Raw genomic sequence first — 23,824 nt, forward strand, 5'->3', positions numbered from 1 at the left:
CTCTCCGCGCGGCCCTTCCCTTCCCGGCCTGCGCCGCTTACGCTGTGACGTATGCGCCGCGTCACGTGAGCGGCGCGCGGATTTGAAATCCAGAGGAAGGCGGCGGCGCCGTTAACGGTAGCGGTGGGGCTGGGGTGGGCCTGGGCCTGTACGGGGGGTGGTGCTGGTTGGCGGTGGTGCTGGTTGGCGGTGGTGCTGGTTGGCGGTGGTGCTGGTTGGCGGTGGTGCTGGTTGGCGGTGGTGCTGGTTGGCGGTGGTGCTGGTTGGCGGTGGTGCTGGTTGGCGGTGGTGCTGGTTGGCGGTGGTGCTGGTTGGCGGTGGTGGTACTCACAGAATCACAGAATCACAAGGTTGGAAAGGACCCATTGGATCATCGAGTCCAACCGTTCCTAACACTCCCTAAACCATGTCCCTAAGTACTTCATCCACCCGTTCCTTAAACACCTCCAGGGAAGGCGACTCGACCACCTCCCTGGGCAGCCTGTTCCAGTACCCAATGACTCTTACTGTGAAGAATTTTTTTCTGATATCCAACCTGAACCTCCCCTGACGGAGCTTCAGGCCATTCCCTCTAGTCCTGTCCCCTGTCACTTGGGAGAAGAGGCCAGCTCCCTCCTCTCCACAACCTCCTTTCAGGTAGTTGTAGAGAGTAATAAGGTCTCCCCTCAGCCTCCTCTTCTCAAGGCTAAACAACCCCAGCTCTCTCAGCCGCTCCTCATAAGACTTGTTCTCCAGCCCCCTCACCAGCTTTGTTGCTCTTCTCTGGACACGCTCCAGAGCCTCAACATCCTTCTTGTGGTGAGGGGCCCAGAACTGAACACAGTATTCGAGGTGCGGTCTCACCAGTGCCGAGTACAGAGGGAGAATAACCTCCCTGGACCTGCTGGTGACCCCATTTCTGATACAAGCCAAGATGCCGTTGGCCTTCTTGGCCACCTGGGCACACTGCTGGCTCATGTTCAGTCGGCTGTCAACCAGCACCCCCAGGTCCTTCTCTTCTGTGCAGCTCTCCAGCCATTCTTCCCCCAGTCTGTAGCGCTGCATAGGGTTGTTGTGCCCCAAGTGCAGGACCCGGCATTTGGTCTTGTTAAACCTCATCCCATTGGTCTCGGCCCAGCGGTCCAGCCTGTTCAGATCCCTTTGCAGAGCCTCCCTACCCTCCAGCAGGTCGACACTTCCTCCCAGCTTAGTGTCATCTGCAAACTTGCTGACGGTGCACTCAATGCCTTCATCCAGGTCATTGATAAAGACATTGAACAGAGCTGGACCCAGTACTGAGCCCTGAGGAACTCCACTTGTGACTGGCCTCCAGCTGGAGTTAACTCCATTGACCACCACTCTCTGGGCCCGGCCATCCAACCAGTTTTCAACCCAGGAGAGTGTGCGCCTGTCCAGGCCAGAGGCTGACAGTTTCTGAAGCAGAATGCTGTGAGAAACTGTGTCAAAGGCTTTACTGAAGTCCAAGAAGACTACATCCACAGCCTTAGAAGACTACATCCACAGCCTTGTGTACTCGCCTCTGTGTGTACTCGCCTCTGTGTGGGTGGCGGTGGGTGTGTTGGAGTGTCACTGCCAGTGTGTGTGTGTGGGGGGGGGGGTGATACCAAAAATGCCAGCAAATACACTCTCTAGGACTCATTTTGGAGTTTTAGAAAGCAAGCACCCTTTAATCGGGCCTGGGCAACAGAGAGAGTGCTTTCTATCAATTATGTGCAGCAAGACAAGAGCTGGGTACAGAATGTATTTCCCATTTACATGCACACGTATAAATTTTCCCAGAAATCTTATGCATATTCTGTTACTTTTCAAGAACTAATTTTAATGTTTTTATGGAACTTCACAGCAGTCAAAACTCTTCTAGTTTGTACCTGGCTCCAGCTCTCTGCCTGACCTTGCATTTGAGTTAGGGAGAAAACTCCGAACAGAGGTGATTACAGAGGAAGACACATCTGTTCAGCACACATACTTTATACAAGACGTTATCATCTTCAAAGAATAAATTGTGTCTGGAAAAAGCTGTATAAAAGAAATTGTGTTATCACGAGGGACGTTCTGTCTAGCTTTGAAAAAAACCCACACTTAACTCTATCTTAAATCAAAATACTCTGCTTTTTGTAACAGTAACTACTTCTTGTACCAAGAGAGGTGGGTACCCTGTGTGGTGGGGTGCACGTGTCGGCACCATCCTGCCTCACTAGCCCTGGGGAGCCCTTAGTTTCCCACCAGGGGAAAGCCCTTTTTCTGCTGCTGTTTTGACTCCAGCAAGCCCCACTCTTAAACTTGTCATCTGTACATTTATGGAAACAGTTTACTCTGTGTGCAGTGGATTTCCGGTAAAATAATGGAAGAATGCAGCCTCTTCCTCAGAGAAAATGAGGTCATGTATAAAATGTCCTGTGACATAGAGCTAAGCTAAGCTTCTGTCATGACTTGCTAGAAGAGTGATCATGAAATATAACTTTTATTGATAATGTGTTTTGGTAATGTTTGTAATGAGATTTTTTCAATTAGTATTGATTCGGTCACTTGAGCCCACCCCACAAATAAAATAGGCCTGCTGTAGAGGGCAAAAGTTGGCTTTTTTTGTAGAGTTGATTCTATTTACCTAAAAAATCCCACTCAATGCCACTGTGGGGGACGGTTCAATACTTCCAGTTTGATTTATATTTTCTGTGTGTAGTCTGAAGATATTATGTCAGATATTATGTCAGAATATTATGCCATGATGTTATGTCAGAATAAGCTTTCCAGTTATTGTGCTATGATATTGTGCAATCATTTGCAAAATCAATAAGCAGTCTCAGAATTGGTGGATAAGAATAGATGCATGGTTAAAGTGCTAGAAACTAGTCATGGTGCTGTGGTCCTCATCCCAGCTGACTGGAATGAAAATTTAGTTAGATGTTTCCTTTTTGTATCCTGTAGGCTGGAAATGATCACATATAAATAAAGGCAAAATGGTAGATTTGGAACAAGCACTGGCACTGTTCATCAATAAAATAGCTAATCTGTAATGCTGTGGCTGCTACTGTGTAGTTTTGGAGTCTGACAAGCAATTTATTTTTTTTTTAAAAAGAACCCAATTATTCTGGCAAATATCTCTCACAAAGTATCACTATCTTTCTGTACAAAGGTCAGCTGACTTGCTTATTCTGACCCTTTAGGAAGTCACCGTGGTGTTTAAAAAGGTAATACTTCTAGATCCTGGATTTTCCAATACTGACAGACTGTGATTTAGAGTTTAGTCACAATGAGGCGAAGCTCAATTATTCCCGGGAGCAGTGGTCGGCAATCTTTGATGGCACTGAGGGTACAGGACAACAACAAGATGGGTCTTCAAACACCTCAAATGTAAGTGTTGCTAATCATCTTGCTAAAAATAGGTATATAAAACTAACAGAAGAGATTTACTATAGTGTGTTTGAGTGTGTGAGTAGCAACTGAAATAGAAAAAATGGGACCAGCGAGAAGAAAACTTCCTGGAGCCAAGAATATTTGCACAAGTGCTCCCGTTGTGCTAAAAACTTTCTTTAATCTGTTTGTATACCTGTCACACATTTGAAGTTGTAACACTTTCTCGGATGTATTTCCTAGGGCCTGGCTGGGTGCATGTGTGTATAAAATGTATACCTGTAAAGTTTCTCGCAGAAGTGGTTTTGATAATGGACAGAAAATGCATTAAAATCATTTGACTTTTCTAAGATGCTGCTGTAATGAAGATGCTTAGGCTTATATAAATGTGTTTATAGTTTTCTTAAATGAGCAAAAGATGAAGTGAATCTTTATCCCTATCCCTCAGGAAGGACAGAGGTACATTTGGGAAGTTGAGTATGAGCAAACCTACATCTGGAACTTCGGAAAGAAAAGTCAGCTTTTTTGGGAAGAGGTATTGATTGCTTTAGACCTCTGTACTGTAAATTTAAACAATAACAGTCCCACATAATTTGGCTTAGACATTGAAGGAGTTCTTTATATGTATTGTCACGAGAACTGCATTTATTTTTTGCTCTTAGAACTAGTGGGGCTGGAAGTTCACGCAACAGTCAGTATGGTGTGTTTGGTACAGAAAAGATCAAGGATCCCAGGCCACTTCATGACAAGGCATTCATCCAACAATGTATCAAGCAGCTTTGTGAGGTAATTTATTAACTTACCCTAAAAGTTCATTGCTAGACGAAAAAGATACTAATCAAAATATTTCTTTTTCGTGGTTTCAATTTTAGATTTTATTCAGTGACTAATAAGACGTTTCTTTTTCTCAGTTTCTTGTTGAGAATGGTTACGCCCATAATGTTTCTGTGAAATCACTGCAGTCTCCATCGGTTAAAGACTTTTTAAAAATCTTCACTTTTATCTATGGATTTCTCTGCCCTTCTTATGAATTGCCCGACTCAAAATTTGAAGAGGAAATTCCCAGAGTTTTTAAAGAGCTTGGGTAAGACCGTTATCGTTAGTCTGTTGTGCTACAACAGACTAGATATGTGATACAGCTAGATGTGATACAGCTAGATGTGATACAGCTAGAAATTTTAAAGCTAAGAATTCTACTAGATATAGCTAGGGAGAACAGATCCGCTTATTTATTCAGGTGACACTGTGAAACTACAATGTTACAGTTATTGGATTCAGAGAATCTTCTGGTTCATTCTGTTAAAATCCAAGAACTAAAAAACTATTTCGGAATGTTTGGTCCAGTTCATTAAGTCAAAAACTAGTTTTCCTGTAATTTCTGTCATTCTGCTCTTAAAGCAGGGCAGAAATATCAAAAATGACCACTGAGGTGAAAAAAACACACAAAGTAACTGGCTCATTAACAAAAAGTGAAGTCTGTTTTTCCTTTTTAGGTTTGAGCCCATGTTGCTGTCAAAGCACCGTGGCTCATTAAATGTAGGCATAAGTCTGTTCCATTTACTATTCAATATTTTAATAAAATTTTGTTTTATTTTTTGTTTTAACGCTTGAATCTGCTGACCTAGCTGAAATGTTGAAAAGGAGTTACACTCAAGAGGCTTTACTCAGCTGTACCAAGGGTGTAATCCCAGATAAAATGACTTATTTTGAGAACTCAAGAATTCACTTCAAATTGTCTTTTAAGAATTGGAAAATGGACCTAAATACTTTTTAAGAATTTCTCAGGCTGAATGGCTCATGAGTGCTTATTTAGAACTGTCGGTTTATCAGTAGCTTCTTGACGTACCTTCTTAAAATAACTTTAGGCAGCTATCAGTCTAAAGGTGAAATAAAATGTGCACTTCTGTGTTCCTTGGTTTGTGGAAGCCTTTGAGAGGATGCTGTAATTAGCAGTATAGCCTTTTGTTTTCCATATCTATAAGTAGTATTAGTACTTTGATATGCAGCTGTTTAGAAATTCAGCATGACATTAAGCTGACTGTTAGCTGCTTTTCTATTTTTGAAGTACATTTGACCCAAGAAGCAATAATTGAATAAAACAGGGCTCTAAGAACTTAATTTATCTCCCTTGATGTACAGTATGAAGTACAATAGAGTTTGTTCTTTCTTCTTTGGTTTGATCTCCATGTAAAATTTGTTGCTCATTTTGTTTTCATCACTGTTTGTCACAGCTATTAAAAATTTATTTTCTTTTGCCTTGTAGGTACCCCTTTCCTTTGTCGAAAAGCTCCATGTACACAGTGGGAGCACCACATACGTGGCCTCAGATTGTGACAGCTTTGGTTTGGTTGATTGATTGTGTCAAGGTACATTCATGTTTAAGTCAAATATTTCCACTTTTCAGGCTGGAATATTAGTTTCAATACAGATCTCTTAAATGCTTTCTAAAAATCTCTGTTTGAAATTTATGTAAAGAAAAAGCTAGGTATTCTTACCTACCATCTGAGCTAGCCCTTAGGCTTACTCTTGGTAACCTTTAATCTGAGTTTTTAATGTTATATTATGATTATATTTAATTTAACTGTGTGAACTGTATAAAGTTGTGTAAGAAAACAGGAAAAAATATTATTTATATATATATACAAATGTGAAAGTTAATGTATCTTCAGTGCAGATCTTGTTATGTCTGCCATCACCTAAATTTGAAGTCTAAGGATGGAATTTTCAATAACAATTATTGATGGGAAGGGTGTGTTTGAGTGGGAATTTTTGTTTGTTTGTTTAATAGTGGTAATTCTGCTGCTGCCAGCTCAGGTCTGAGCAAAGTTTGGAATCTGACAGAAGTTCCCCACTGCAGAACTGAGCACACGTGAAAATCCCATCCCTTATGTTGAAAAGACACATTTGGCTTACCAAGGCAATTTAGCAGTGTTGAATGTCCAGTTAATGTCTCTTCATTTGTGCTTTTAGTCAAATACAGGCTCCTTTACCCTGCTGTGAATAGTAACATTCGGAAAGAGAACCATTGCACCCTGCTTGCTGAAATCCTAATCCAATGTTACTCTGCTTCTTATAACGAACGTTGAAACAAATATTAAAACTAATGGGCATCTTCACGCTTGGTCTTTCTATGTACCTGTGTGCCTTTCAGTTATATGCTGCCACGAGGGAAAATGCACCATCATTTGATGATGGACAGAACTGGGGAGGAGAGACAGATGATGGAATCGTACATAATAAGGTACCATAAAAAATAAATTATCAAAATTGTTTAACTGAGTTTTGCCATATGCTCTAACACCACAATTTAAATATATGATACAAAAATTATAACTGTGTTTGTATATTCTGTTCAGTTTTTTATTCAGAGTTCTCTAGATAAAGTATGGTAACATATAAAAAGCCCCATCAACCAGTTTCCTCAGCAGGCATCACAGCCAGTCTGTTGGAGGAGACTGGATATTGAGTTAAAATGTCTTGTTCTCTAAGTTGCTACTGTTTCTATTCTCTTTTGTGGAGAAAGGGAGTCATTAAACTCTTTGCTTATTCTTTTAGTAGGATCTCAAATATATTTGTCTTTCACACTTGAGTCTTCTAAGGTTAACAGCAGTAAAGGATAAAGACAGTGACTTAATTATAAATGTGATGGCTCCTGCTGGTATCTACTCGGATTACCATTTAAAAATTGGTTATAATGTTTAATTTCCTAGCCACAAAATAGGGTGGCAATGTAATTCAGGCAGTTAAAATCCCAGCAGCTTGCTAGCTTTCTGATTTATCATAGTTTATTAGTGTTATTCAGATATAACTCAGTGTTAAGTCACAGCAGATGTTTGGAACAGGTTGTATGATGTGCTGGAACATTTAATGAAAAAATTGCAAAAAAGAAATTCAATTAGTATTTTGGACTAAGGTTACAAACCTGGCAGCTGACAAGTAAACATGCTTTTAAACTAAATGTGTACTTATACACAGATATATATGTTGAAACAAAATTTACAATACTGGTATAATTGCTTCTGAAAAATCTGTAATTTAAAGTCTCCAGTAAATTCTTTTGTGGTAACCTTTTTTTAATTCTAGATCTGTTCTCTGACATCTGCCCTTCTGAAGTATAGTGGTCATATTTAGTGAAGAGGTCTGTTAGACCTACAGTTTCCATAAACTAGCCTGAGAGGATCATATGCTTTAAGATAATAAGTTCTTAAATATTGTATCTACTATCCTTGTTAGGTATTCCAGAAAAATGTATAAAGTATTTCCAGAACTTTCTTAGTGTGAATTCTAAATACCTTCTTCCACCTGGATATAATCTGTTAATATTCTACATTTAAAGCATGGAAAAAAGTTGATTTTTACAGCAGTGCAGTCAAACCAGTGAAAGATATTTTTGATGTTTGCTTAATTCCCTTAGTTGAGTAGATTTAGATGATCTTGATATTTCACAGCCCTTTGAAACAGTGAAATGCAAGCTTTTTAAATTGTTTTCAGCTTTTCACAGACTACGCTGTGAAGTGCTATGATCACTTCATGAAAGGGAGAGATACTTTTGAAGAATTGGATGCAGAAGTACAGTCAAAATTAAGTAAGTTTTCATGTTTTAATGAAATGTTGAGTCGTGTTACTGGTTTCTTTTCTCCTAGCATCAGTATTGTTCAGTTTACAAGTGAAAGGGATCTGAGGTGAGGGAATATGAAATCACCAAATACCTCTCAGTTACTTTTACTTAATTCTCTTTTTGTTACTAGTACAGACAGATGGGTCCTGTGCTCTGCTGTCAGCGGTCCCTGTTTAACTGTATTGTTTTCAATGGCTTTGTGGCTGAAAAGCTGTGTACAGTTCTTCAGACACAAAATCCATCTATGCAAATAACTCCTGTTTCTGCCTGACAAAGCTAACAATTAAACAAAGAAACATATTACCAGAGGATGCACATCTGATAAGAAAGTAAGTCTAGCTTCTAAAAACTCTGATAATGGTCTGCAAGTTTCAAAGTCTATTGTGAAGGTTCCCATATATGATTTGGTGTGCATCCATTGCAAGCTAGAGCTATCAGCTAGTGAAGAAACATGAGCCACTAGAAAGCTGCTAGATATTGGTAGGAAAAAGTAATCATGCCGTTGTTTGGCAAAAACTGAGGGAAGTAAAGGAAAAGATGGCTGAAGAGGCAAGGAAATTGGTGGATGAGGAAAGACTATACAGATCAGACTACCTTGGGAAACTTGATCAGATGAAACTTATCTAACAACCACTCTCCTGTAGTGTGGGCTACATGAGAGTTTGGAAAGTGACATCACAGAAGTGATTTTGAGCTCCTTTATGAAATGATGACTGAAAAATCTCATTTCTTTTCTTGTTTCTTTTGGCTTTTTTTGTCTAATTGCCTTTCAATGAAAGGGGTTTTTTGGTGGGTTTGTTGGTTCTTTGGGTTTTTTCCCAGATAATAGGTGATTAGGTGATGATATTCAGCGAGGTTAATCTGTAACCACACCCATCCTCTCTTTTTTTTCCCCTCAGAGGATTTATTTAATATAGATGAATTCCAGATAGAAGGTTTAGTAGCTGACAACAAAAGACTTCATGAAGAGATTGCAAGACTAGAAAAAGAAAAGGAAAATGAGCCGGTTAGTAAATTGTCTATGCTGGTCTATACGGTGGAGTTGAATTTTCTATTATTGACCATTTTTGTCATTATTAAACAAAGAGACTAATGATACATTGCAATAAATGGAAAATTATTTTCAGAGTTCTGTGAGATTTTTATTTACGCCAGGTTATTACAGACTCTATACCTTTATAGTAGATTAACTGTGGAGTCTTCAGTCACTGATATTATCCAGATATTTTCAGGTGATGAGATCTTTGAATGGCTGAAATCCAATAAAATATCTGAAGTACTTATTTTTGAACCTGAACATTACTTTTTCCAGAACTATTGTTACGAGAACTACTTGGGGCATGACAGCATAGGATTCAGTGGTAATATATTTTAGGACAAAATATTTTGTTTGAAAAGATGGATTCTGCTTTTAATACCTCATGAGTTTAAAAATGGTTTAGCCGCGGTGCAGCTGTCAAACTGAGAGTCCTGTCTACTGTGCAAAATGTGCTGCTTGCATTCCCAGCTTTCCTTGTCCTTAATTTTATCTGCCCTTTGTGATCCTAACCATATCCTGGGCAGCATCAAAAGACGCATAAACAGCAAGTTGAGGAAAATGATTCTCCCCCTCTATTCCACTCTGGTGAGATCCCACCTAGAGTACTGTGTCTAGCTCTGGGACCTCCAGCATAAGAAGGACATGGAGCTGTTGGAACAAGTCCAGGAGAGGGCTCTGAAGGTGATCAAGGGGCTGGAACACCTCTCCTATGAAGACAGGCTGAGAGAGTTGGGGTCGTTTAGCCTGGAGAACAGAAGGCTCCAGTGACCTTACAGCAGCCTTCCAGTACCTAAAGCAGGCTTCCAAGAAAGCTTGGAGAGGGGCTTTTTACAAGGGCATACAGTTACAGGACAAGGGGTAATGACTCTAAACTGGTAGATTTAAATTCTATATATAAAGTTTTTTATTGTGAGAGTGGTGAGGGACTGCAACAGGTTTTGTGCAGAGAAGTTGTGGATGCCTCCTTCCTGGAAGTGTTCGAGACCAGGCTGGATGGGGCCTTGAGCAGCCTGGTCTGATGGGAGGTGTCCCTATCCACGACAGTGGGGTTGCAACTGGGTGATCTTTAAGGTCCCTTCCAACCCAAACCGTTTTAAGTTCTGAATTACCTGTAGTATCATAGAATCACTAGGTTGGAAAAGACCTTTGAGATCATCAAGCCGAACTGTACCTGTCCCCACTACTAGATCATATCCTTGAGCTCTTCATCTACCTGTCTTTTTAAGACCTCCAGGGATGGTGACTCAACCACCTCCCCGGGCAGCCTGTGCCAGTACTTGAATAACCCTTTCAGTGAAGAAATTTTTTCTAATGTTCAGTCTGAACTTCCCCTGGCACAACTTCAGGCCGTAAAGTAAGAACTTTCTTAATGCAATGCCTAATGGGAATCAACTACTACATGCTGAAATGCAAGAATTACGGTCCAAACCATCTTTTCAGCCTTTTTTGGTTATTATTTTAAAGATGCTTAAAGTGATTCAGCTCTCACAGGGATAAAACATTTATCAAAGTTCTTTAATTTTATATTTATACAACTGAAGTTGACTAATTATTGTCTTGTCTGGAAAGCAAGATCATTATTTTACATTAATATAGTAGTCTTGTTCTTTCCATCCATTTTCTAGGATCGTAGAGTAACACTACGGAACCTGAAATCATCTCTTCAAGCAGATGTCCAGAAATACCAAGCTTATTTGACTAATCTGGAATCTCATATAACCATACTTGATCAAAAAATGGAAGGTGTAATTGAGGAAGTTCAGACAGCAGGTAAGAAGGCCTTGTTCACAAATGGGATAGTGGAATGAGAAATAGGTTTAAAATAATTGTAATTTTCAGCTTCGATACAGAGTGAGATACTTAGTGTGTGATGTTGCTACAAATAACATTTCCGGAATGGATTACTAATAAAGAGAATTTTTTTGTCTACTAGCTGTTTATACACTTGAGTAAATAATATCTGCATTTCGTTATTCTTAAAAATACAGAGAGCTCAGGTTAACTATATAGGCTGATATTTTACATGTAACAAATGTTTTGGGAGTTTAGAAATGGAAGTGGAAGCAATGAAGCAGGAGAATGCCCGGCTCCAGCACATCTTTGATAACCAGAAGTACTCAGTTGCGGACATTGAGAGAATAAATCATGAGAGAAATGAGTTGCAGCAAACCATTAACAAGCTGACTAAAGAAGTGGAAGCAGAAGAACATCAGCTGTGGAATGAAGAGCTAAAATATGCTAGGAATAAAGAGGCGGTATGTGAAAACACTAACAACACTGAGAGTTCACTATCAGTTTTCATTGTGAAAGCTTAAACTTAGGATTTGGACTATTTCTAACTTCTTTCCTAAATCATCTAACAATTGCATAGATATGTCTTAACAGGCTACAGTGACAAGAATGTTTTCTGTTTACAATCTCTCTGAAACGTTTGGGTTTTTTTCCCTTTTTCTCTTTTGATCGTAATGAAAATGTGTTCTTTTCATTCTTTCTGCATGATAAGGGGCATAGCTAGACTGTGCACCACTGCCAGCTCTCACTGTTACATAGCATCTAGAGCTTCAATAGCATTAGCTTGAATTTGCTTTGATAACTCAAGCAATTTCAGACTAATGCTAAGATTTCATAGAAAGGAAGTAATGCAGAACTAATGCTTTGAATCAATATCTGCATGCAATTAGGGCCAGACCAGTCCTCTGTGTGGAGGCTCTAATATAGTTTAAGGACCAAATTCAATTCTGTCAAACAGAATGAAAACGTGGTCTTGTAAGCGCTGGGATTTAGAAGCTTCTGCTTTGCTGGATAGAGAACTGCAAAAAAAAAGTTTCATATACATTTTGCATTTGGCAGGGTTACACTCTACCGAGCATTTGGTGTTAGCTTAAATTTCTCATACTGTGCAAGTATGAAGCACATAAAACTGTAAAAAAATACAGTGTTTTTTATTCACTTCCAAGTGGCACTCAATAAGAAAACAGAGCATTCGATAAGTTTTGTCTAGAGATACACTCTGCTTAGTTTGTTATTAAGAAATGTGGCTATGTGGCATTTTTTGTCAAAAGCAATGAGAGAAGGCATATCAACACAATGAATGATTATTGTTTTAGTCATTTGTATGTCCAAGCATATTTTTCCTTCCCTATCAACTAACCCTCAAAAATTTAAGGTAGGTAAAAAAGTCATATGAGTAGGGAGAACCACAGGTGATACCGTTTGGTCTCACCCATACACACTGAGAAATCTTGCAGAGCAAACTCTGTAAGAATCATAAACAAATATTTAATCCAAACGATGCAAACTGCTGGACTGTCAGTGCATATAGATCTTGCATGCTGTGGCATGACTTGGAATCATGTTTGTATGGAGCAACTCAGAAAACTGTTTAAAGTACTATATGAATACTTTTTGCAAAACTTTTCACTTGTATTTCTTCTTCAATTTTAACCTTTCCACCTCTGAACAGATTGAAATGCAACTGGCAGAATATCATAAACTGGCTCGAAAGCTGAAATTAATTCCAGTAAGTGCTGAGAATTCCAAAGGCCATGACTTCGAGATTCAGTTTAGTCCTGAGGCAGGACCAAATTGTCTAGTCAAATACAGAACTCAAATCAAGGTAAGTAGAGTCAACACCGAATGTTTCTGTAGACACTCACCAAAAAAAGTGTTTCATTGGAAATGTTGGGAAGGTCTCTTAACTTCTCCATGAAACTTCATTGAAAAGCTTGTATGATGCATTGCCATAACTACAGTATAGTATAAGAAGGAAATTTGGTAGTGGGAGGGTACAGCTACCTAAATGAAAATGGGAAAGATGTGCTGGGGTACATCCTAGCTCAAACTAACAAATTGCATCAGCCAGATCTTCTTGTATGTATATTACAGGCTCCCCTTATGGAGATCATAAACCAGACTGAGGAAGAAATTAGAAATGCTACTCAACGGAAAATGACTTTGGAAGAAACTTTGGAACAGGTGTGTTGGTTAATGAAGATTAGGACTAAGATATCGTCATGTTACCTGCTGGTCTCATTTGACCAAAATGCACCATACAGGCTACTATGAAAAAAGTTAATTCTGTCCTAGTCTGGCCCTCTTTAAATATTTCTAGGCTACTGTGGATTGTTTCTGGTGGTATGAATCTATATGTTGTAATTTTTCTTGAATTATACTTTCTTGATCATTTTTTCATTCTAGGTAAACGTAATGGTAGTGGACAAGAAAAGCAGTGTGAAAATGCTGAAAGAAGAAGCTGAAAAGCTTGATGATCTTTACCATCAAAAGCTTAAGGTAGAGGTTGATGACTGGTTCTCCTTTATGATTTCCTTATCCTTAATCCTTGTATTTATACATAAATTCTTGGGTTGCGTTTTTGTTTGTTGGGACCTCTGCCCTTGCTTCCTTCCATTCCTCTTGCAGGATTCTATCATCCTTTTTCAGATATATTTGAATGCTATCTTAAGTGAGTCAGTTTTCACTTTCTTGTGAGATAATCTGCTATCACTTTAGCAGATCCTGTAAATCATAAGCTACTACAAACAGTAATAAAAGCAGCAGCAATCATCTCCTGACCTCAGAATGTCTCAAAGCATGTGCTTGAAGGAGTTAACAATATCTGCCTTGTCTGTTCAGTTTTTATATAATAAATACATTTACATTTTTTAGTAAACATGTCTAATCACATTAAAAACTAAGGAAAACGTTATTGGACTAAAAGCACCTTAAATACTTTCAAGATATAAAACTGTTGCTTTCGTTTTCTTCCCCAGTGAGGGAGCCGAACCTATCCTTATCCTCACCTCTTGTTTAGCAACAAAACATAGCCCTCTCAATCAACAATGAAGTGGCTGCTTCAGTACCTCCCAGCTGCTCTAGCAGCTTAATGGGTCTGTGACATCCAGGAGAAAAACACTTTTTGAACTAAGCTACTGTTTAACATAGCTGCTACTTCAAATCCAGCTGCTCTAGCAGCATGGTCTTGGTGCGTCTGTGGCACCCAGGAGAAAAACACTTTTTGAGCTAAGCTAGTGTTTAACATAGCTGCTATTTCAAATCCAAACTTCTGTGATATAACCATGAAAAAGGCCTGTTTCATTGCTAATACCTGCTTAGGTGGCTAAAGGCAATTGATTGAGTTTCTTGCTTTCAGAAACACCTGAAATTTAGTTTTTGATCTATGCTGTTGCATAGGCTTTTCTCTTAAGGTTAGCTCATAAAATACTCAGTTGCAACTGTATGGTTATAGTAAGACAGTCTTGTAATTCCTTGTGTAGTTTTTAAAATGCTATCCATAAGATTTCAATATTAAAATTATTTCTGAAGGATGAAGTTTCATTAATTTACCAGAATTGCCTGTTTAGTTGATGGTGGAATTTAGTTTGGTTCTGTGCATTTAATAGTGTTTAGTATAGTGTCAACAGTGTCATTCTCCTTAGAGAGATGATTACTTACATTTTATACTCATGTTCAGAACACAAAAAGCAAAAGCAATTTTTTTACTCAAAAGTGATTTTATTTTTTAAACCTAGGAAAAGTTGTTCATGATGTTCCATTTCTAAGCTACTTGAAGTACGTAAATAAAACTTTTTAGATGAACTTTGAAGGGAAAAGAGCTGCAACACATTCCTTGAAATACGGTTAGAGAAATAAAGGGAAACTAAGGTTGGTTTTGGGTGGATGATGGTCCAGAAAAGAAAACAAAACTTAAGATTTGGGGCAATGTCCTTAGGTTTTCTAGTTCTAAGTTTGTAGTCTTGTGTGAGTTCTGAATTCAAGTATCAAGCAATATAAAGGAAGGAAAAAAAAAAACCTAGTTATTCCCAAGTTATGCAATTTATTTTTATTTCCTTTTTTCCTCTTTCCTTATGTTTACAGGCGGCAGAAGAGGAAGAGGAAAAATGTGCAAGTGAACTGGATTTGTTAGAGAAGCATAAGCAATTACTTGAGGGTGGTGTCAATGAAGGTCTCAGTGAAGCCACAAATGAATTGCATGATCTTCAACGACAGTAAGGCCCATAACTTCAAGTTGTTTGTGTAGATTATTTTGGTTTTATGCATTTTAAGGATAAAGACAATTTTTTTAATCCTAACTTAAAATTTTTTGGTGAGAAAGTATCCATCTCAGTATATTAATTTCACAAATTCACAGTTGAAAGATATTTCTCCTCAACACTTAATATTTTTGCTAGAATATTTGTCTTCTGTATTAAAACTCCCATTTTGCATGTGATTTTTTCATATATATGGTTGTAGAAATGGAAATTTGTTTGTTTCCAAATCTATGTGACAACTACATTTTACAGCACAAAGTCTAGAAAGACTATTCTGCCTCTTTTTTGACTCTAAGGTACTTTTGTTTCTTAACAGTTAGCACAATACAGTCCTTTTTCTTCTTAGTTGAGTATTAATATAAAAATCTACCTTGGTTGGAGTCAATACTAATAGAAAAAAAAATATGGCTAAACATGAGTATATTAGACATGGTGAAGGAAGGAATTTTATAATTGGGGACATGACTTTCTGATTGTCTTTTACTTCTTTAGATATCAAGTTGTTATGCAAGCAACAACAGAAGAGAGCAGGAGAGCTGGTGATAATTTGAATCGTCTTTTAGAAGTTATTGCTACTCATGTAGTATCTATAGAGGTGAGCTAAAATTTGGTATTCAGAATTAAATTATTCTAGAGACATTTGCAACTGCAGTTAAACACATGCAGATCAGAACTTACTCTATCCAATAAAGTATCAGTTAATTAGGGCTGCTGCATTGAGTCTGTGGATTCTAGTTAAATTAGCTGACAAAACCTTTGGTGTAAATAGTCAGAATTGATCATTAAATTTAAGCAGTGACATGCTGTCATGTTTAATCTGCTTCTGGTAGACATCTGTCAGAGAATTGTTCAACTGAAATCACTTAAGCTGTGTAATGAATGTTAAAAATGCTTTAGCAGATCTAGTACAGTACCAACTGCAATAGTTCTAATAAACTTTCTGTAACCCTTTTCTAGAAATATCTTGATGAACACAATATGAAAATTGACAGACACTATGAAGAATTCATGTCTGAAGACCTGTTATCAACCTTGTCTGGAATTCTAGACAGTTATAAAAAGAAGGCTGAAAATCTGTAATTATCAAAGCGGTGAAGATGAAAATTCTGCATTTCTGAAGCTCTGGTATGATGCCCTCTAATAGGATGGGTGCTTCCTGTGTCTAGCAGTGAAACTGGTTTTAAGTTTAAGGAAATGCTTGTGAAATTGCTTTGTTTTATTGGCACATTAAAGAATTAAACGATATATTTGCATTTTTTTTAAAAAGACTTTGCTTTTACACTTCCTCTTTATAATATACATAATTTACAATTCATGATTCCAAACATCTGTGACAAGAAAAATGTTGAACAACTTAATTTACTACTTTTCTTTGTCAGCAAATCATTTGTGCTCTTCTAGGAACGTTAGTAAGACAAGTGTACAGTTACCCTGTTAGAATAACAAGCCAGAGTGGACTTAAAGGTGGATCTGCAAGTGACAGCACAAATGCAGAGAGTATTAACAACCTGAAATACTGCTATGTTAAAATAACTAGTTTGGTTTGTGAACTTGCAAGACTGCTGAGAAAAGTGTTACACTTTCCTTTCTGGAGTATAGTTTGTGCATTTCATAATATAGGTATGTATTTAGTGCAGATGCCTGACAGTGCACATCCTTCCCCAAACCTTTCTCTTAGTAGCAAAACCAAATGTAAATGTATTTTGGTCTCCTGTTTGTTCAGTTATCTATGGAAACCACCCAGGGACTTCCCACTTCACCGCCCACTTCCATGAGTAAGCTTATTTTTTTTTTAACAAAAATCTCTTTGAAAATATCAGTAGTAATTATACAGTAGTCTTGTAAATAGTCTAGAGAAACATAGTCAGTTTGAAAACAAAGTTTTGTCTTTAACTGCTCATAGTCCCACATGATGAAACCTCACTGTACTTCTTGAACATATGTACGAGAGATAGCTCTAAATAGGACAACATGAATTCTGTCAATATAGCTAATTAGTTGTAGATTTGGCTAATGTTGGATACATCAAAATGGTCTAAAATTAGTCTACAGTCTTGTTAGACCAGTAGGACAGACTCTATTTGATTTTTTTTTTCCTTCCTCAGGAAACTAGCAGTAAAATTGGTGTATGGAGAGCTTCAGTCCAAATACATTGAAGAAAATGTAATCCCACCTCTTGAGTGTTTACTTCTTTATTCAGGGCTATGTGGAAGCTGTGTCTTCCCACCTACTCTGTACATAACTTTTGTGGTTTAGAAAAAAAAAAATCAGCATTTATGTCTTGTTTAGTTTATGATGGTATTTCCTAATAAAAGTATTGAAGTATTGGAGTGTTTTAAGAGTTCAGTGATAAATATCACTGATTCAAATCTACAGTGATAAAACCAAATTTGCAGTCTGTCCAAAAGTTCTTAGCAGCTGATAGCTAAGTGAAGTCACTCCTTAATGCTATAATAAGACAAAATATTTGAATGAAACAGATCTCTAGGATGTGCAACAAAATTTAAGTTTGACCATCTGAACACCAACAGCAAATAAAAACAGAATTGTCTTTAATTATAGGCTATTTTTGTAGTGCATATATAAAACTCAGTTCTCCTTAACATAGTGAGTGAGTCTTATGGCTCAGATATTTTATTTCAGATATGATAGCAATGGCATTATTTAAGCTTCTAACTTTCTGTTCTTTTGTGGTACTTTGGAAGTTTAATATAACAGCTATAAACATTTTCTGACAAGGTGGGTAGCATTTCTGCTTTCTTCATTTTATCTTTACAAACTTTTACTTCTCTTCTGTAATAGCCTAATTCCTACCAAATCTCAGTTTCTTCTCTTTAGAAGCTTTTTTTTGGTGATCTTCCTAATATTTTTTGTTGTATAAAGTAATACTTTTCTTATTAAACAAAACTGTGAAACACAGAATAATCATGTTCCTTTAAAATATGTGCTTATTTAGAGGCTGTGCTTTCTCTTGGCTGCCTGATACCTGTTTGTCTCTGCTTCTATAACTGATTGTTCTTGTGCTTGCTAGTATCTGCAGGTCTTTGCCATGTGGAGTAGTCGGATGACTGAGTAAACAAAAGCAAAATAAATGTAATTTCCAAGGACTAATTCTAACACAATGGTAATGTGTTCAACAATCAGTGTCACAATGACCTTCCTTCATGTGCTGGCCAATGTAATATTCTGAAATTAAAGCAGACCAAGTAATAGAAAGTCCACATTTGTAATATTAGTAATGTGTTTTTGTTATTGGGCTGAACTATCGGTCCGGCATAGGCTTTGACATAGATGCTGTAAAACAGTATGTCGTAATATAACATAGATTAATATCAGCCAATGTTTACTAGGTAATATATCCTCACATTTTAAAAAAGAGGGAATTTTTCAGTGCTTCTTGAACACGGCTCCTGTGTGAGTCATTTTTTATTTGTATTATCAAATATGGCTTTTAAATTTACACAATAGACACTAGAACATAACTACTGATATTGCTTTGAGTTTGGTTCTTTTTAATTTTTTTTTTACCAGAATGTAAAGTCTTAATCACAATATACCACTGGCATCTTCCCGTTTCAGTAGTACAAGTTGTCTGTAAATCTTTAGGCTCTGTATGCATACAGTTCCTCAGTTATTGTTGTGTGTCTTTTGTACACTTTACTTAATATGCTTTACATTTGATGTGTTTTTATACTCAATAAAATGTCTCAAATCTGTTTCTCTGAAGGATAGATTCTTACTTCAAGTATAGAAACATGACATAAAAAGCATTTTTAATTTTATTTTCCCAGAGGAACTAGGTAATTAATAATTCTCTTAGCAGCAGATACTACCTCCCTGAGAATCCTTGCTGTTAAATGTGCATTGTGCACAGGAAATATTGTTTATATTATATGTTTATAGGAAACATCTGTTTCCTACAAATTGCAAAGGAATGAAAGTTGTCTTAATCTTTTTAAAAATAGATGACTTTTTAAAAAACTCTAAGGACCAGAGCTCCAAGCTCCTTTGACAGTGGATTTATGCATGCAGGTATCTCTCTAGCATTAATCTTCCCAACCAACCTTTTGGTATTTTAAGCATTAAAGCACTGTTTCCTTTACATGACCACTCTTCCATAAGATTTTTTTTTTTTTTTAGTTATAAAAAAGAACACTTGATGCTCTTAGAAGCATGGTAGAACTCTGTACAGACTTGTTCTATTTCGTGGAGTATGTTATTTTTCAAATTTTGTTGTCAAAAACTCTCATCCCTTTCAAGAAATAGGAGCTTCTTTTCTGAATACTTATCAGGTTCATATGATACATGTGAGGCTTTTTTAACTTTGCAGTGTCCATAAGGCTCACATGGGTGAGGCTGCTTGAACCCTTCTCACTCTTTTTGCCAACGTACAGTACTGCATGTCTATGAAAGTCTTTAGTTCTGAGCTGGTTAAAAATATGTTGGTCTCTGGTTCTGTAACACTTCTAATATTTTGTGTACTTTGGCATTTAATGGAAGTTCTCATTCCTGCTCCACCATGTATATACTTTTATCTTAGTTGTGGAAAAAATACAAAATAATAAAAGGCTGAAGACATTCCCTTTTCAATGAGAGGAGGGGAAACTTCCTGCAGCAATGCTCTATAGTAAAAAGGAAGTCCAAGGTCTTTCATGCCAAGTGACTATGTAAAGCAATGGAGCTTTTGTAGACAAGGGTACTGACTACTACTTGCCTATGTCTACTCTATAGATTATTTAGTATTTAAGTATTTTGAGCAAAGAATCTGAAGGGACTAAATATATTATAGAATCACTAGGTTGGAAAAGACCTCTTAGATCATTGAGTCCAACCATTCCTATCTGCCACTGAACCATGTCCCTGAGCACCTCGTCTACCCATCTTTTAAATACCTCTAGGGATGGGGGCTCAACCACCTCCCTGGGCAACCTCTGCCAGTGTCCGATGACCCTTTCTGTGTAATTTTTTTTCCCGATATTCAGTCTGAACCTCCCCTGGCACAGCTTGAGGCCATTTCCCCTTGACCCATCTCCCTGCTTGGGAGAAGAGGCCAGCACCCTCCTCTCTACAATCACCTTTCAAGTAGTTGTAGAGAGCAATAAGGTCTCTTCTCAGGCCTAAACAACCCCAGTTCCCTCAGCCGTTCCTTGTAAGGCTTTTCACTCTTCTCGGGAGCATTATTTTGTTTAATTTTGGAAACCTTAACGTCTCCTTTTGAGTCAGTTAACCTTCCTCTTTTGGCAGCAGTATAGAACAGGGAATTGACTTGTTTTTTCAGCACTTGCTCTCTCTGGACTTTTTGGCTGTGACAGGGTCTTAGCATAATGAAATCATGCATTTTTGAGGTCTTTTTCCTTGCAAAGATCTTCACCATCTAGCACTATTTTATCTTCATTGGAGTTTTACATCTTAAGTGCTCACTGAAAGGTTTTGATGGTACCCATTCCCTTTTAAGGAAGGAACCCAGAAGACTCATATAGCCTTCAGTCACATTATTGGATAACGTACTATTGATGCTTTACTCAACTTCATATTTCAGCGAAGTGCATTGATATCTTCAGTCCTGTATGAGGAAATTGGCAGAGACTGCTCAATCAGCCTGAAAAAACTTAAAATCATTTTGCAGGTTCTTTCTGTAGGACTTGATTTGTTTACAAGATTTTTCTAGCAGACATCTATTTGCATCAGTACCACAGCAAGATCTGGCAGAAGAGTGTCTGCATGCTGTTCTACTGTCTGTTTTTCAGAGTTGCAGATTAAAAATTTACTAGGGGAATAAAAGGCAATTGTTACTTACCACAGGTCAGGCAACAGTAGTGATTGCCGAAAAGAGAAAATTCTTGCTCACGCTTGAAACTGTGCATGGTACCAGTGTGGCCGTAGGGTACTACATAAAACCTCACAGACGCTAGGTCTGTTGGGCTCCACTCCTCTCTGGAGAGTGAACCTCTTATGAACCCCAGTTTATAAGGGTCTACCAGTTCTGACATTTGCCCCAACGACATAGGATCGTACATCTGTCTATGGGTTGACTGACTGGTGTCTCTCCATTCTAGAAGTCCTTATCAACAACTTTGTGATAACAAGTAGGTTTTGTCATATGTGGTCTTTATGGTGTCTCCCCTAACATCTCACATATGAGATCACAGTTTTAATTGGTAGTGTCTTATCTGATCAGCATTTTAGTCTTAAGAATGCTCTGCACAGGGCTAAGATTTAAATGGCACATGAAGTTGTCTGTTACTCCAATTTCACCTCCACTGAAATATTTACCAGTTTGGCAAGATTCTGAAGCAGAAGGAAAGACAAGTGGTAATAGAATGTGTATAAATATTTTGAAACAAGCAAGATGTATGGAATTGTGTTTCACTTTCCGTAACAGTATTCAGAATAGTGAATGCCTTTGAGTCAGTAGAGATCACATGGCTCTGCCTGGAAAAGAGCATCTAGAGTTATCAGTTCTAATTATCTAGCAGGTCTTAATTGGCAAGAGTCATTATATTACAGCTGAAGTACAGAAAGGACACAAGTAATGGGGTCTGATTGACTTATACCGTATAGTGACTTACTGTCCTCGCCCTCTCTCAAGGGTTTGGCCATAAGTTGTAAGAAAGTCATGAGGAAAGCTGCAGAGTCAAGTCATACAAGATAATGTACACCAAGGCCAGGCTGGATGGGGCCTTGGGCAGCCTGATTTAGTGGGATGTCCCTGCCCATGGCCAGGAGGTTGGAACTAGATGATCTTTAAGGTCCCTTCCAACCCTAAATATTCTATGATTCTATAATAAAGGGAAAACTACAGCCAGAGGCTGTACAGTTGGGAGGAGCATAGGTTTTATAAGAGGAAAACCACCAACCTGAAAGATATAAAATTGTAAAGGAATAAACAGGAAATCAGAGAATGGCAATTCAGCATCACTGAGGATCTCTTTCAGCAACCATCAAAGATCCACATTTTCCACCTAACTGAATACTCAGAACATATTCCTTGGGTGTTTTATCATGAGTACTAGAAGCTCCTTAAGTCCTAGCTCTCTTTTGTGTGTTCTACAACAAAACCTCTGAGATATGTGTTTACAGAATCTCTACATGGCTGTGGGAAAGCAACAGAAGATTGGCAAAGAGGATTTTAAACAAGCTAGAGTGACTTGCAGATGCAGTGTAGAAGAACATATATGTCATACAAATTATTGTTTAGTCTTGTGTTCTTGATGAGTAGAATGTCTGTATTTAGATAACATAGACCTGTGACAGACTCAGAACACGCCTGAGATTCTCCCTACACTGTTGTGGTTTAGCTCCTGCTGGCAACTAAGATCCTTGCAGCCACTCACTCACTCTTCCCTCTGCCCTTACAGTGGGATGGGGAGGAGAACTGGAAACAAAGAAGACAAAACTTGTGGGTTGGGATAAAAACAACTTAACAAGGAGAAAAACAGTAATAAGAATATATGAAGTGAATTATACACACCACAAACCACTTGCTGCCTGGAAACCAATGCCCTGCATGCTCCCAAGCTACATTTTCAAGCCACAGATATATTTATATTATATACTGAGCATGATGTCAGTATGGTATCAAATATCCCTTCGGCCCGGTTGGGTCAGCTGCCCCGGCTGTGTCGTCCCCCCCAGCTTCTCATGAAAATTAACTCTATCCCAACCAAAACCAGGACATTATCCACCCCTTATTCTATACCATCTACATCATGCCATGTCCTACAGTTTCCAATTAACCACCACTTTTCCTGTCTTTGATAAAGATATAGATTATAGATATAGATACACATACATAGAGATATTATTCTCTTAATCTATAGGTCATCCCTTTAAAATGCCTGTTGACTTCCCTTTAATCCATGACTCTGGGTTCTATCTGTCACAAGAATATTTCAGGTGAGATAGTGTGTGGTGTTGGATTGTTGCATGATTCATCCTGAGTTTGCAGCTTGTGTACCTGGTGCAGCCCATGCCCACAGTCAGCAGATGGAAGAAGTTGATCTTTGAGGAAGTGGCTGGGCTCCAGTTGCTGAAGTGAGTTCTGGTTCCATCACTGCTGCATTTTCCTCGGTTTCATCAAAATTCATTCTTCATTAATTTGGGTGATTCTTACTGGAATACCATTGATATGGCATATAGCAACTATAACAGTGATGACATACGATGGCAGTTTATTTAGTAATTAACATCATAGAGTTCTTATAATTGGCTATTCTCACCCAACATCAAATCCCCCTGAGGATCACATCAGACTTCCCCATCCTTCTGCATCACCCAGCGTACCCAGGTTTGTGAGCAAAAGCAATCCTGTGGCTGGATCTGTCTTTTCCTGAGGCAGGAATAACCCAGAATGTCTTCCCTCAGATATGCTTCATGAGCACCACAGGGACTTTATCCCCTCCTACAGTATGTGGAAGCTTTGATTGGGCAAGGCCAGCTTGATTGGTAGGTCCCCTAGTGTTAACTAACCAGGTGACTTATGCTAAATGCATATCCCAATGGAAGTTCCATCACCTGTTTCTCTCCTTTTAGTTTTTAGCAGTCCATTGTGTCACTCGGTTTTTCTACAGATTGGTGCATGACGGGGGACGTGATGTACCCACTTCATGCCATGCACTTTGGCTCAGGTGTCTGTGAGGCTATTTTGGAAGTGAGTTCCGTTGTCTGACTCAGTTCTTTCTGGGATGCAGTGTCACCACAAGACTTGATTTTTAAGGTGCAAGAAACTGTTCTGGGCAATGGCATGGGGCACAGGGCATGTTCTAG

The 23,824-nt window shown here is 38.2% G+C and overlaps 1 protein-coding gene across 5 annotated transcripts; it reads left to right on the forward strand.

Moving 5' to 3' along the window:
• Positions 1–24: 24 nt before the first annotated feature.
• On the forward strand, positions 25–18,571 carry NDC80 (NDC80 kinetochore complex component). Of its 5 annotated transcripts, none has more exons than XM_054058922.1 (18): positions 60–117; positions 1,237–1,549; positions 3,165–3,351; positions 3,800–3,886; positions 4,014–4,137; positions 4,263–4,435; positions 5,615–5,717; positions 6,503–6,592; positions 7,843–7,936; positions 8,869–8,975; positions 10,634–10,778; positions 11,058–11,263; positions 12,472–12,624; positions 12,894–12,983; positions 13,206–13,298; positions 14,883–15,013; positions 15,551–15,653; positions 16,016–18,571. In XM_054058922.1, the coding sequence occupies exons 3-18, from the start codon at positions 3,251–3,253 to the stop codon at positions 16,136–16,138; spliced, it is 1,923 nt and encodes a 640-aa protein (XP_053914897.1). In that variant the 5' UTR covers positions 60–117; positions 1,237–1,549; positions 3,165–3,250; the 3' UTR covers positions 16,139–18,571. The 5 variants fall into 5 exon arrangements, with proteins under 5 accessions (XP_053914896.1, XP_053914897.1, XP_053914900.1 ...); XM_054058925.1 differs by having other exon boundaries at positions 1,237–1,539; XM_054058924.1 differs by having other exon boundaries at positions 1,237–1,521.
• The last annotated feature ends 5,253 nt before the right edge of the window (positions 18,572–23,824 follow it).

The sequence above is a fragment of the Cuculus canorus genome, chromosome 2, assembly GCF_017976375.1.
Source record: "Cuculus canorus isolate bCucCan1 chromosome 2, bCucCan1.pri, whole genome shotgun sequence".
NCBI classification, from domain to species: domain Eukaryota; kingdom Metazoa; phylum Chordata; class Aves; order Cuculiformes; family Cuculidae; genus Cuculus; species Cuculus canorus.

Excerpts from the sequence above, each read along its gene's own strand:
- NDC80 (XM_054058921.1), top strand. The coding sequence starts at position 3,251 with ATGAGGCGAAGCTCAATTATTCCCGGGAGCAGTGGTCGGCAATCTTTG. Across the intron at positions 7,937-8,868 it reads AGAAGTACAGTCAAAATTAA|AGGATTTATTTAATATAGAT; the intron begins GTAAGTTTTCAT and ends TTTTCCCCTCAG. Across the intron at positions 15,014-15,550 it reads TTGCATGATCTTCAACGACA|ATATCAAGTTGTTATGCAAG; the intron begins GTAAGGCCCATA and ends TTACTTCTTTAG.